Here is a 12,926-nt window from a genome sequence, read left to right as displayed (position 1 = left end):
GACCTCGCCATGAATGCCGCGGTAGTGAGCATGTAAAATCGTCAATAGCGTCACCGCAAATCCGTCTCATACCCGGATTTGACTTTGACCGGTTGTCAGCTGGAAGGCTGTGCCTTTCGCTGCAGCTCGCTAACGCGACCTTTCAGCTCGGCTACGAATCCTTTTCAACTTTCACGAATCGCTGGACCACTTGCCGTCTCGTTTCTCAGCCACACAATATGGGGATCCGCAATCGCAGCATTTACTAACCACAGCTTGCGCACTTCTTGGCAGGTTGTGGCCAAGGTCTTATGCAAATTTGGGGACCGGTCAAGAAGCCCTGCATTCGATGGCACATGTGGCTAAAATTAAGCCTTGCGCCGGCGCCGAAGAGAGTTGTTAAATAATGCTGTTCGTAGAAATGGTATCCTATCTCACCTTCCCTCTCGCTCGCAGCGACGGTCACTTTTACCTCTTCTTATCTAGATCAAGTAGCGAGCATGAAGGGCTCACTCATTTCCATGCTGCCTCTATTGGCAAGCTGGCGGGTTGAGGCGTCCATGTCATCTGCGGCGCCTGCAATGTCTGAGACGGCAGCTGAAGGCTTTCTGTCGCAGGGGAAGACCTGCGTAAGTTCAGCTCTCAAGATCAGTTGATGACCTCGTCGACGTCTTCTTCGGAATTTGGATGAGATTGCTGACAAACGATAGTGTGCCGCTCTCAAACTCGCTCTTCCTGAGAAAGTCTCTTACGCCGGCAGCTCTTCTTACAATGACTCCTTGGCCTCGTATTGGAGCCTCCAAGAAGAAGACTTGCGTCCCACATGTGTGGTCTCCCCGACCGAAAGCCATGATGTCGCTCTCGCCATGGCCCTGCTCAACATCGGAGGCCGATTTCTACCAGGCAAATGCGACTTCGCTGTCCGAAGCGGCGGGTATGTCTGTCACGATGTATCTATGCGAGTTGCGGAACTGATAGTTTCCTAGTCACACACCCTTTGCGGGAGCAGCGAACATTCAGCAAGGCATTACGATCGACCTGAGCGGCTTGAAGAGAGTCTCGCCGTCTGAGGACTTGTCGACAGTGACGGTCGGCGTTGGCAACCGTTGGGCTCAGGTGTACTCCCAGCTTGATGCCCTGGGCATAGCCATCGGGGGCGGGCGAGTAGCTTCGGTGGGAGTTGGTGGCTTGACTTTGGGAGGTAAGTGATTCCACAGATCAGCACCGTACCTGGGCGCTGTACGTATGAATGACTGACGTAGCAACACAGGCGGTGTATCTTTCTTCTCTCCTAGATACGGGTTCGTTTGCGACGAAGTGGTTCGCTTCGAAGTAGGTCTTCCATCCATCCAGTCACTGAATAGTTCACTCACGGTCGGTCACAGATTGTCTTAGCTTCAGGTGTTCTCACCAACGTAACACAAGCTTCGCATCCCGATCTGTTCAAAGCTCTCAAGGGCGGCTCTAACAACTTCGGCATTGTGACCGAATTTGAATCGATGGCGTTCAAGCAGGGCAAGTTCTGGTAAGCGAATGCCTCTCGAACGAACGCTACCATCACCAAGTTCTCATCGTTTTCGGTAGGGGCGGATCAATTGTGAACGACATCAGCGCTAAAGACGCGCAATTCGCCGCCTTCGAAGCCCTCGCTGGCAGCTCAAACTACGACCCATACGCTGCCCTCATCAACAGCTACGCTTTCTCGGCCGCTGAAAAAACATGGATCATCGCCAACAACATCCAATATACCAAAGCAGAAGAGAACCCACCCTTCTTCCAGAACTTCACCTCTCTCCCGCAGATCTACTCCACCATGCGCATCTCCAACCTCACGGACTTCGCCCTCGAGATCGCCGAATCCAGCCCCTCCGGCCGCCGCCAATTGATGGTCACAGCAACCTTCGCCAACTCGGCGGAGCTTATGTCCAAGATCTTCGACGCCACCAATGCCACCGCCCAGACCCTTTCACACGTCCCGAACCTCGCCTTCAGCCTGACCTTCCAGCCGATGCCCACGGCCATCACTTCCAAAGCTGCCGCTCGCGGCGGCAACTCGCTCGGTCTCGGCGCAGCTGACGGGAATCTGTTCAACGCGCTTCTCAATGTCTCTTGGGATACCGAGGCGGACGATGAGATCATCGAGCAAGAGGCCAAAGCGCTTTTCGCGAAGAATAGAGCGAGCGCTAGTGAACTCGGATTGTTCAATGAGTATGAGTATCTCAACTATGCGGCGGATTGGCAGGATCCGATTCGGGGGTATGGCCCGGAGAGTGTAGCGCATCTGCGAGCTGTGAGCAGGAAGTATGATCCTAGAGGTGTGTTTCAGAAGCAGCTGCCGGGTGGGTTTAAGCTTTTCGATTAGAGACGCAGCTCGGGATTCGGACACGAAGTGTCTTTATCCATCGGCTCTGGTCGTTTGCTAAAACCCCCTTACACACCTGGAAACGATGTGGGCTATTGCATAGAATCGCTTCTGTAAAGAACTCAGGCATACCCATCCCTCCCTTCTACAACCCCAAACGCCCCTCCAATGCCCTCCCCCTTCTCATCACCCTGCCCCGGTCCAGGCTTTCGAAACATGTCCCTCAAATCGCGCACCACGCTCTCCGGCTTCTCCCACGCCCAGAAATGGCCGCCCGACTCGTTGTGCCTGTCGAACACTATCGTCCCCAGCTTGCGGTACCACGTCGAGGGCACGATGCGCAGTTCGCGAGGTTGGTGGCTGTAGCCGATCGGGACGTCGGGGATCCATTCGCCCGTGCGAGTGCGGGTCGTTGGTTCTGGGCTGGAGAGAGAGGGTTTCGGAGAGGGGTGTGTGGATTCGTAGTAGATGCGGAGTGTCGCGGCGCTGGATTTGTTAGCACACGGATGTTTGGAAGAAAGGGTTGACTTCTGGCCAGAAGCTCAGAACTCACATCCCAGCCTCACTGAACCAATGCACGCTCACCCACTCGCACACCTCCTCGTCCGTCCACGCATACCCGTCCGTCCACTCCACCAGCTTCTCGTACACCCATGCCAACCATCCGACCGGGCTGTCCGCCAGCGCGTACGCCAGCGTCTGCGGCTTCGTCGCCGAAATCGCCCGGTACCCGCTCCCCTCCTCCATGAACCACTTCGTGCGCTCCAGCCCCGCCTTCTCGCGCTCCGAGTAAGGCCGCAGACTGTGCTCGAGCGCCAGCAGCGGGTGCGCGGCGAACGAGGGCGCCCCGCCGCCGTAGTCGAAGTTGATGTGCGTCGCGCGCACGGCGGATGGGAAGAGGAGCGCCATCGTGCGCGAGATGTAGTAGCCCCAGTCGCCGCCTTGCGTGGCGTATTGGGGGTAGCCGAGCTTGAGCATCAGGCGGTGGCAGGCTTCGGCGTACTGGTTGAGGGCGAAGCCGCGTTTGGTGGGCGCGGCGCTGAAGCCGAAGTTGGGCAGGGATATGATGACGACGGAGAAGGAGGGGTCGGTTGGGGTGCTGGGGGAGGTGAGCGAGGAGAGGAGCTTGGTGCCTTCGAGGAAGGAGCCGGGCCAGCCGTGGATGTAGAGGAGGGGGATGGCGTTGGCGACAGGGGATTTTTGGTGTAGGAAGTGGATTGAGAGCGGGTCGAAACCGTCTACGGTGATTGTTGTTTTGAAGTGAGGAAGGTCGTTGAGTTTCTTTTCCGATTCCCGCCAGTCGTATTTGTCTCGCCAGTAGGTTGCAAGGCGTTTGATGTCTGCTAGCGGTGCGCCGAGGTCCCAGCCTGCGCCGTCGAGTTCGTCAGGGAAGCGAGCCAGGCGGAGGCGCTCATTGAGATCGTCTATCGATGATTGAGGGATATTGATTTTGTAGGGTTGTATTGTATCGTCCATGATCTCGTCTCAAGGTGTGGATCGCGGGTTGCGGGTGGCGGAGTGTCTAATTGGAAGCAGATGACAATGTGGACCAGAAGAATGCGTAAAACAACCTACGGCTAAATACTCCAATGAACTTAACTGCGTGCCTTTTGCAATTTTATGTTGTCGGCGACGCATATAAGTCGGTCTATCGCATCGGCAGAGGTGTCGGCAAGCCGGATGTTGACTGCCAAGAACGCCCCTCTCCATTGATCAATGGAGACAACTGTGGGGTCGATGAGGGTTTTGAAGACTACTCACATTACCAAGTAACCAAAATCGTGGCACAAGGACGTGTCCAAGGCATTGGTGCAAACTTTTCGTCGTGCGAGCGGTATGTCTATAGTGGCCTGAATCTCCTTGCCACCGAACAAGCACGCATCAAGACCAGACAACGATTATCATAATTCCTGTTGAAGGTTTGCTTCTCTATTCTATTTCGTTATCCCATCTTGAATCTATCATCCCAACCTGACCTTCGTCTATATACGTCTATGCCATTTTTGATCCGTCATGCACATCATCTTATTCTATCAGCTTACTTGCCATCGCTCAAACTGACAACCGCCCACCTGCCTCCCCAAGCCCACTTCCTCGCACCACTGTCTCCGCCACCGCCCTCAGTAGCTCTGAGCTCCTCGTCTTTGCCAGGAGCCAGACCGACGACGACATCGGCTTTGACGGTACGGAAGGACAGGATGCGGAGGCCGGAGCCGGGGCCGAGAGGGCCGACGGCGGTTGTGAATGGGGTGGTTGGGTCCCAGAGAGCCTGGGTCGATAGTTAGCGCTGGTTCTCGAGAAATGTATTGGGTTGGGAAGAAGACTTACATCGCCAGTCAACTTGCGGTAGTTGAGGTCGCCCTTGAAGATGATGAGCTCGCTCTCCTTCAGGTCCTCGACCAGCGCGGGAGCAGTGGCCGGCATGCGCCAGTAGCTGCCGCCGTGCGTCCAGAACTCGTTAGGACGGAGCGTGATCTTGCCCTCAGCGTAAAGGCTGCTCCAGTGCTTGAACACGCCATCGATAGCCTGCTCCTCTTCAGGCGCAAGCTTAGGCGGCGCAACGCCGTCGTCGCCAGGCGTCTCGTAGAACTCCTTCGCGTTCTGCAGCACGTTGAGCGTGTCGGCGAAGTCGGCGGGGACGACGTCCGAGACGAACCAGGGGATGTTCTTGGGGCGCAGGACAATGTTGGTCGCGAGGCCGGACTCCAGCAGGTAGCCGGCGAGGACGAGGTCGACGAAGAGCTCGAAGCCCGCGTTGTCGAGCACGATGTCGACGCGGCGCTCCTTCTTGCCGCTGCGCTGGGCCTCCTTGAGCGCGCGGAAGGCGGCCGGGAAGTCGTTCGCGATGATCTTCTCCTGGTTCGCTTTGCGCGACTCGGCGCCCTGAAGTTTCTGGATTTCCTCGAGGGAGAGGTGCATGAGGAGCGAGAGGTCGGTGGCGTTGCCCCAGAGGCAGATCTCGCCCATTTCGACGAAGAGGGCTTCCTCGGCTTTGGTGCGCTCTTCCTCGGAGACGTGGGCGAGGGCGGACTCGTTGGATTTGAGGGTCTTGAGGACTTCGTTGTAGTGGTTGGACAGCTCGATGACGCCGGCGCGGGAGGAGCGGAAAGTGCTCTGCTTCTGCTTGAAGAAGACGTCGTAGTTCTTCCAGTGTTTGGACAGGCGGAACAAGGTGGCAATGCGCCTGGGAGGAGTCAGCAATCGACCATGGCATTTATGAGAACATGGGAATAATACCTGTACATGTAGCATTCCGAGAACAACCAAGTCACGTTGAACCAAGTCGGGTTGCCGCGCTGCTCGATCTCCTTGTTGTAGCCGGCGATATCGGCACCGCCATCATCAGGAAGGGGCCTGCAATTTGCAATTGATCAGTCTCTTTTCGTCGGCAAGAAGCGAAGCAGGGGAAATGAAAACTCACGTCAGGACACGATCATGCTGGATCTCATACTTGAGGGCAGCCAGCGCCTGTGTGATTGCCTTGCCCTCCTCGGCTTTCTCGCCGTCTTTCTCGGCGGAGACAGCCTTGTGCACGTCGTCGATGGCGCCCGTCTGGTAAGAGTGTTTGCGTTAATATCTGACACGGCTTTATTTAAGGGTGAATAACTCGGCAGACGTACGAGGATGATAGGCCACCTGTCGCGAGCAGAGTAGTACCCAAAGGAGTTCTTGTCGGCCGTGTGAGACGGGGCTGGACGAAGAGAGTGTCAGCGTATGTTGTGTTTTCGCCAGGACGCCGGGGCAGCTTTTCGAGATGGTGTTCGTGATGCCGCCACCATAAAATAACGGATCGCAGCCTCAGAAGCCCCGCCAAACAAAAAACAGAGGGGTAGTAGATGGCGGAGCGACTCACGCGTCTTGGTGTCGTGCTCCATGTTTGTGTTCTTCTTCTGGTCCTCTATGCTTTTTATCTTTCTATGATTCAGCAAGCAACCGATTTATCAAAAGGTGAAGTACAAGTAAGTGAAGTAGTCAGTGAACACCACCACCAAAACAGCAATGACGGAGCCGCTCAACGCATGGGCAAAAGCCCGCGACCCCCGCCAGGCAGAGATCCACAGTCGGCTTGCCCGACTTGGCTCGCCGCGCGAGAATGGAGACCGTGGAGGTGGGGCGCGATGATGTCGGCTTTTGGTCCGTTGGTGGGCTGTGGAGGGTTGTTCGTTTCGTTCATTTACCCTCGGCGAAAGGGTCTTGTCTAGTGTGATCGGGTATAATCGATGTCGTGGGCTCGCTGCAGGTTTCGCGCGATTGGTGGCCGGGAGTCGGCGAAGATGGGAATGTTCCGTCAGCACTACGGTACTGACTCGTCCATGTCTGCAAGGCACCACCGGCTGAATATCGATTTATCGCAAATATGGTACATCTGAACTTCAAACCCCTCGCTCAATATTGCACGAGAGCGAGATCATGTTATATGCCAGTAGGCTCGTTAGGTATGTGAGCTGGGGGAAACAAGACGAAAGGTTGATGATCGCTCTCACAATTTTTATGTCATCTTATCGGACCATTGGACTCTTCTATGATTACCTTCGACTGCAGAAATATGCTAGCATGAAGCCATACACGCACGAACTTTTGTTCTCATCTATACCCGAAACTTCATAATCTCATCAACCCCATCAAGCATATCTCATCCCCTACTTCAGCGCCCGGTGCGCAATGTCCTTCCTGTACTGCATCCCCTCAAACTGAATCAGCTTCACGCCCTCATAAGTCCTATCCACCGCCTCCCTCAGCGTCGCCCCCGTCGCCGTAGCAGCAATAACCCTGCCACCGCTCGTCTTCAGCGCGCCCTGCGCGTCGCGCGAAGTGCCCGCGTGGAACACGTACACGCCGTCCTCTTTCGGCTCGGAGACATTCATCGGCGTGCCCTTCGCGTAGCTGCCCGGGTACCCGCCCGCGGCCACGACGACGGTGCACGCGTGGCGGTCGGACAGCGCCAGCTTCTGCTCCGCCAGCGTCCCGTTCGTGCTCGCCAGCATCAGCGCCGCGAGGTCCGACTCCAGCAGCGCCAGGCACGACTGCGTCTCCGGGTCGCCGAACCGCACGTTGTACTCCAGCACGCGCGGGCCCGAGGAGGTCAGCATGAAGCCCGTGAACAGGCAGCCGGCGAAGCGGAGCTTCTCGGCCTGCAGGCCGCGGACGGTGGGTTGCAGCACCTTCTCCTCGATCTCGGCGAGGATCGCGGGCGTCGCGACGGGCGCCGGCGCGTACGTGCCCATGCCGCCGGTGTTGGGGCCCGTGTCGCCGTCGCCGATGCGCTTGTGGTCTTGCGCGGGCGGGAGCGAGAGGATCGCGCGGCCGTCGGAGAGCGAGAGGATGGAGATCTCGTCGCCGTCGAGGTGCTCTTCGATCACGACGGAGTTGCCCGCGGCGCCGAACTCGTTGTCGACCATGATGTCTTTGAGGGCCGCTTGGGCTTCGGCGGTGGTTTCGGGCAGGATGACGCCCTTGCCGGCCGCGAGGCCGTCGGCTTTGATCACGACGCGGTAGTCGATGGCGTCCAGGTGCGCACGGGCCGCATCGTAGGAGGTGAAGTTCTCGTAGCGCGCGGTTGGGATGTTGTGGCGCTTCATGAAGTCCTTGGAGAAGGTCTTGCTGCCCTCGAGCTGGGCGGCGGCTTTGCTGGGGCCGAAGACCTTGACATCGGGGGCGTTGGCCTCGAAGTAGTCGGTTATGCCGGCGACGAGGGGCGCTTCAGGGCCCGGGACGAGGAAGTTGAGGTTGTTGGCCTTGGCGTACTGGACCAGGGCGGCGAAGTCTTCCTGCGACACGCCGGCGCCGTTGACGCATTTGGGCACGCTGTGGGATGATGCGGTCAGCCGTGTTCTGATACGGCGTGGGTCGTGAAGGACGAGAAGGCGTGAATCAGGGCGCACCTACGCTGCGGTACCGCCGTTGCCGGGAACGATGTGAATTGTATCTACGAGCGGCGATTGGGCCAGCTTCCAGGCGAGGGTGTGCTCGCGGCCGCCATTGCCGACGAGGAGGATGCGCAGGGACGAATCAGACATTTTGTGTGTGTTTTCGAGGGTGATTGCAAGGGTGTTGCTTTGCCTCAGGCGAGCAGGGTCACTTCTCACATGAGCTCGTTCGGGCATTGGACGTTGATTCACTCGCAAAAATTCCCCAGGTGTGGCGTCGATCGGCTATGGCTGTGCAGCCTGCAGACGGCCTTTGCGGTCACAAGCAGATCAAGATGCCTGAATCATGACGTTTCGAAGGCTTTTGTTACGATGGGTTGATAGGGTGTTTTTTGCTTTAAGCACTCCATTTATCCTGTATCTTGAGCTCAGCATTACAACAAAGGTTCACACCGCAGAAGGCATGTATCCATATCGTCCTTGAGCAGGCGCTACGGACTTCGGCAGGGCGGCATGGCAGGGCTGTCGGGCGGACGTGGAGAAGCTCACGCTCGAGGTTCAACTGCGCCACAGCCAACGTCATGTCCAACAAGCGAACGCGCCCAGGCGGCCTTCAAGCGAACCGCGCAGTAAAGACTGCCTGGATGCTGTCCTCGCCTCCACCTCCTCGCATCTATTAATCGACCTTCTCCTTCTTTCACCCTCAAATCCCCCTATTTTCTCTTGTCCCTGCCGTCATCCATCGCGCGCGCTGTCGCGTTGCTCCCAGCCCTTTGTCAAAGCGTTGCCTATACCAAGCTTACACCCACCTTGGCAGCTCCCCAGCTGGGATACACGGACAACGGCATTTCCCTCATTCACTCAGCCCGCCTTTCAACCCGAGACCAGCCTGCAATCATGGTGACAAGAAAGCCTGTCGGCCCGCGGGTCTCAACCTCCCAAGCAAACAACGCTTCGCAAGACACTGCCAACCCGCCTTACCCTGCGACTCCTCTTGACAGCAACAAAATCCCAGGCAGCACCAACAGCATCTACTCCCCAAATCTAGGCACTTCTCCCGCCTTCGACTTGATCGACATGCAAGAAGCTCAGAATCGCCCGCGTAGAGATTCCGACGTGTCCTCGCATGGCACGTGGGACTCGCCTGACGAAGATGATCGCGAAACTCCGGATGAGAATGAGCTTCCTCCGCCGCTCAGGATAGCACCAGGGAAGCAAAAGGCGATGCAGAATGAAAATGGCGAGAACAAACAGGAAGAGCTTCCGGCCTCTCTCAGGCCAGGCCCTACCGGCGGCGCTTCGGCCCCGCTGGCTGCAAGATCACAAGATGGAGGCATAAATTATCAAGAGGAGGCACAGTCCAACCCTTGGTCACAAACTCAGCGACCTCAGGAGCAACCTGAGCAACCCAACGGTCGCTTCGAGTCGAACAATCCCTATCTCAACACTCAGCAGACAGGCAGTGCGCCAGCTTCACGACCAGACTCTGAACATATACCTCCCTCGCAAGATCAGCAGCATCTTGCATGGCAGCAAACAGCCAAGAACTACACTCCATGGGGTGCATCTGCAAACCCACCTCCGCCGATCAATCCTCCACCTGATGCGCCTGCTGAGTTGCCAGCCGTGCACACTCCCGCCGATGAATTGTCGAAGATGTCACTTGGCGCACCTCCCTACCCATCGAGTGATGAACCTCCAAGCGTGCCAGAGACAACTCCAAAATCACGCATACAGGAGCCTCCTCTGTCAGCAATCACCGAGAGGACGGAGAGTGTCGCATCAGTAAATCCGTGGGAGCAGCCTACGCCGGAGCAAAAATGGGACGATCATGCGGCAGTGCCACCACCAGCGCCGCCTCTTCCCGGCTCTTCAGCGCAATCGCCTCCGTATCCTCAAGAAGATGGCGTTCCTCAAGTGCCACCAGTACCTCATACAAACCACGGTCATAGCCTGATCGATGATGACGAGACGCCGGCTACGACATTGTTCCAGCAGCGAACTGCGTCTCCGCCGAAACCTGAAAGGAATGTACCAGCGCCAATCGACGTATCCCATCCAGCCACGACCGCATCACAATCCATCCCCGCAAATCCCGAGACTCCGCGTACCCAGGCAAGCAGGCAGCGAAATGAGCATTACCCAATCAAGCACATCAATTGGAAGGACCAGTCAGGCGCCATGCGGCAGTCTCCCATTCTTATGCAGAACGCGAATGGCCCGTGTCCGCTGCTCGCTCTAGTAAATGCTCTGGTACTCAGCACACCGCCAAACCTAGACACTGCATTGGTGGAGGCGTTGAGGACCCGGGAACAAGTCAGCCTGGGCCTTTTGCTAGATGCGGTGTTCGATGAGCTCATGTCTGGCAGACGAGGCGACTCCGCGCAGGAGCTCCCTGATGTGAGCGAGCTGTACTCATTCCTTTTGGCTCTCCACACAGGCATGAACGTCAACCCGCGCTTCATCACTCCTGTCCATGCCCCTAGAGGGTCCCTGGATGGCCACTCACCCGATCTCAACCAGACTCACCCAATGCACAGAGCTCAGAGCAAGGCTGGCGCATTCGAAGAGACCAAGGAAATGCGATTGTACTCCACCTTCAGCATCCCGCTCATCCACGGCTGGGTTCCTGCGCAGGACACCGGCGCTTACGCAGCGTTTGAGCGGTCCGCACAGAGCTTCGAAGATGCCCAAAACATTCAATTTCTCGAGTTCGAGCTGGAAGACAAACTCCGCGCCGAAGGTCTGTCCGACCAGGAACAGTTGGCACTCCAGGACATCCAGGTCATCAAGAGCTTCCTCTCGTCCTGGCCCACCCAGCTGACCGACCACGGCCTCTCGACGATCTCCAAGACGCTCCGACCGGGCCAGATCGCAATCCTCTTCCGCAATGACCACTTCAGCACCGTCTACAAAGAACCCTCCTACGGCGGGCTCATGACCCTTGTCACCGACGCTGGTTACGGCTCGCACGACGAAATCGTCTGGGAGAGCCTCGTCGACGTCAACGGCGCCGCGAGCGAGCTCTTCAGCGGCGACTTCCGCGTCGTCAGCCACAGCCAGGACGCCAGCCGACCGAATCAAGCCTCCTCCGCCGGCGCCAACAACGACGGCTGGCAGACCGTCCCTCCAAGCAGGAACAGCAGACCAGACGCCCAAGCCCAGCAACCCTCCACCAACGCCGCGGACCTCGCGCCTCCCCTCCCCGGCCCCCGCCCGACCTCCTCTCACTCCCCCGCCAATCCCTCCCCACAGCCCGCAACCCACCAACCCTCCCTCTCCGAACAAGAAGACCACGACCTCGCCCTCGCCCTCCAGCTCCAAGAAGAAGAAGAAGACCGCCAGCGCCAAGCCGAGTCCCAGCGCCGCCGCGAGCAGGAACTGTCGGAACAATACCTCTCCCGCCAGAACGAGGGCCGCCCGCCCGCGATCCCGCCCCGAAGGTCCGGCAACGGGGGGCGCCCGCCTTCTAGTAGTGGCGGGCCGAGGCCGGCTGCAAATCGCCCTGAAGCTGGTGGCGGAGGAGGTGGCACAGGAGGCGATCCGACCGCCCCGCCCACGTACGAGCAGGCTGCGAACGACAGGCCTTATCGCGAGGGCGGCGCCGCCGGGCCCAATGCGAACGCGAATGCTACGCAGCTGCCCGGGCATCCGCTGAATACTTACGATGCGCTGAGGAGGCAGCAGCAGCAGAGTCAGAGTCAGCAGCAGGGCGGGAGGAGGGTGAGTGGGAGGCGGAGGAGTAGTTTGCTCGGCGGTGGGCAGGGGCAGGGCGCGCCGCCGGGTGGGTTTCCGGCTGCGAGTGGTGGGCAGGGGATGGGAGCGGGACAGGGTGGGCATGGAGGTCGGAGGCCGCATGCGCAGCCGGGGACTGTGCAGGAGGCGGAGGAGAGGTGTGTTGTTATGTGATTTTATTTCATTTTGTGATTGGGTTGGCTTTGGGGTTGTCACGACGATATGATATAGGTCTTTGGAGAGAGACTGCCCGGGTTGGTGGGTGGAGGCGATGTTGATACCCTATTGTATTGTTCCTGGCGTTGCATGGTGCTGGAAATGCTGTTGCGGCATGCATGGCTTGTTCTTTTGGTATTGGTGGGCTTGAGAGCTGGGATTGGCATATGCGCCTGCTTTGAAAGGCACATCACAGTAGCATTATGAATAGATTGTCAATACCTCATCATTGATTCTGAGCCGCGATCCGACACGCACCTGCAAATGACACTTCTTCATTAACCTCCAGACGTGCCGTTCCTCATGATGCCGCGCATTCCCACATTCTACCAAGGGATCGAAGAGGTCTCCACCCTGCGACCTTCTAACTGTGTTCTGCTTGCTGGCCGAATGAAACGTCACGATTAGATGTCCGTCGAGGTTGTGTCGCTGAGGGAGATGAGGTACCCCAACCCTAACCCTGCTAACCCTTGGCATTTCTCACTGCATAGACGGATGGCTGACTTCTCTGATGAGAATGCGCGGATTCCTTTTGCGAGATGAGAGGCAAACAATGCGATTTAGTTACTGTTACTTACCGATCCGAGCCTGCCCCCGTGAAGCCCGGGAGGGGCGTTGTGTGTAATAAGTCTTCACATTAACCTTCAGCGATTGATGGGTTGACAGTATGATGCTTCGTGTGTTTCTACTCTCTATGTGGGGATGCAATTCACGCGCTTAGCATAGCATATGCCTTGTATCGGTCGTAGAGGACTGTCTTCTCTAAT

General features: G+C 57.6%; 5 protein-coding genes across 5 annotated transcripts; 2 read left to right on the top strand and 3 right to left on the bottom strand.

Moving 5' to 3' along the window:
- The first annotated feature begins 415 nt into the window (after positions 1-415).
- Positions 416-2,492, top strand: WHR41_08323 (uncharacterized protein). The gene is made up of 6 exons (XM_069376927.1): positions 416-608; positions 690-913; positions 966-1,180; positions 1,250-1,311; positions 1,365-1,504; positions 1,564-2,492. Exons 1-6 carry the CDS (start codon positions 480-482, stop codon positions 2,339-2,341), a joined length of 1,548 nt encoding a protein of 515 aa, XP_069225897.1. The 5' UTR covers positions 416-479; the 3' UTR covers positions 2,342-2,492.
- Positions 2,320-3,817, bottom strand: WHR41_08322 (uncharacterized protein; the record flags this gene model as incomplete). Its single annotated transcript, XM_069376926.1, has 2 exons — positions 2,320-2,827; positions 2,895-3,817. 2 exons carry the CDS (start codon positions 3,815-3,817, stop codon positions 2,464-2,466), a joined length of 1,287 nt encoding a protein of 428 aa, XP_069225898.1. The 3' UTR covers positions 2,320-2,463.
- Positions 3,818-4,239: 422 nt separating this feature from the next.
- WHR41_08321 (uncharacterized protein) lies at positions 4,240-6,479 on the bottom strand. Its single transcript, XM_069376925.1, has 6 exons — positions 6,195-6,479; positions 5,962-6,032; positions 5,763-5,893; positions 5,579-5,695; positions 4,670-5,525; positions 4,240-4,610 (listed from the first exon to the last, which is right to left on the bottom strand). The coding sequence occupies exons 1-6, from the start codon at positions 6,214-6,216 to the stop codon at positions 4,380-4,382; spliced, it is 1,428 nt and encodes a 475-aa protein (XP_069225899.1). The 5' UTR covers positions 6,217-6,479; the 3' UTR covers positions 4,240-4,379.
- A 502-nt stretch (positions 6,480-6,981) lies between these two features.
- Positions 6,982-8,461, bottom strand: WHR41_08320 (uncharacterized protein; the record flags this gene model as incomplete). The annotated part of the gene is made up of 2 exons (XM_069376924.1): positions 8,228-8,461; positions 6,982-8,146 (listed from the first exon to the last, which is right to left on the bottom strand). Exons 1-2 carry the CDS (start codon positions 8,443-8,445, stop codon positions 6,982-6,984), a joined length of 1,383 nt encoding a protein of 460 aa, XP_069225900.1. The 5' UTR covers positions 8,446-8,461.
- A 644-nt stretch (positions 8,462-9,105) lies between these two features.
- On the top strand, positions 9,106-12,117 carry WHR41_08319 (uncharacterized protein; the record flags this gene model as incomplete). The annotated part of the gene is made up of 1 exon (XM_069376923.1): positions 9,106-12,117. One exon carries the CDS (start codon positions 9,106-9,108, stop codon positions 12,115-12,117), a length of 3,012 nt encoding a protein of 1,003 aa, XP_069225912.1.
- Positions 12,118-12,926: the final 809 nt, after the last annotated feature.

The sequence above is a fragment of the Cladosporium halotolerans genome (assembly GCF_011745625.1).
Source record: "Cladosporium halotolerans strain TM138-S3 chromosome Unknown Sca44, whole genome shotgun sequence".
Taxonomy (NCBI): Eukaryota; Fungi; Ascomycota; class Dothideomycetes; order Cladosporiales; family Cladosporiaceae; genus Cladosporium; species Cladosporium halotolerans.
The sequence above is the reverse complement of the archived record's forward strand: the minus strand, read 5'-3'. Positions and strand labels throughout refer to the sequence as shown.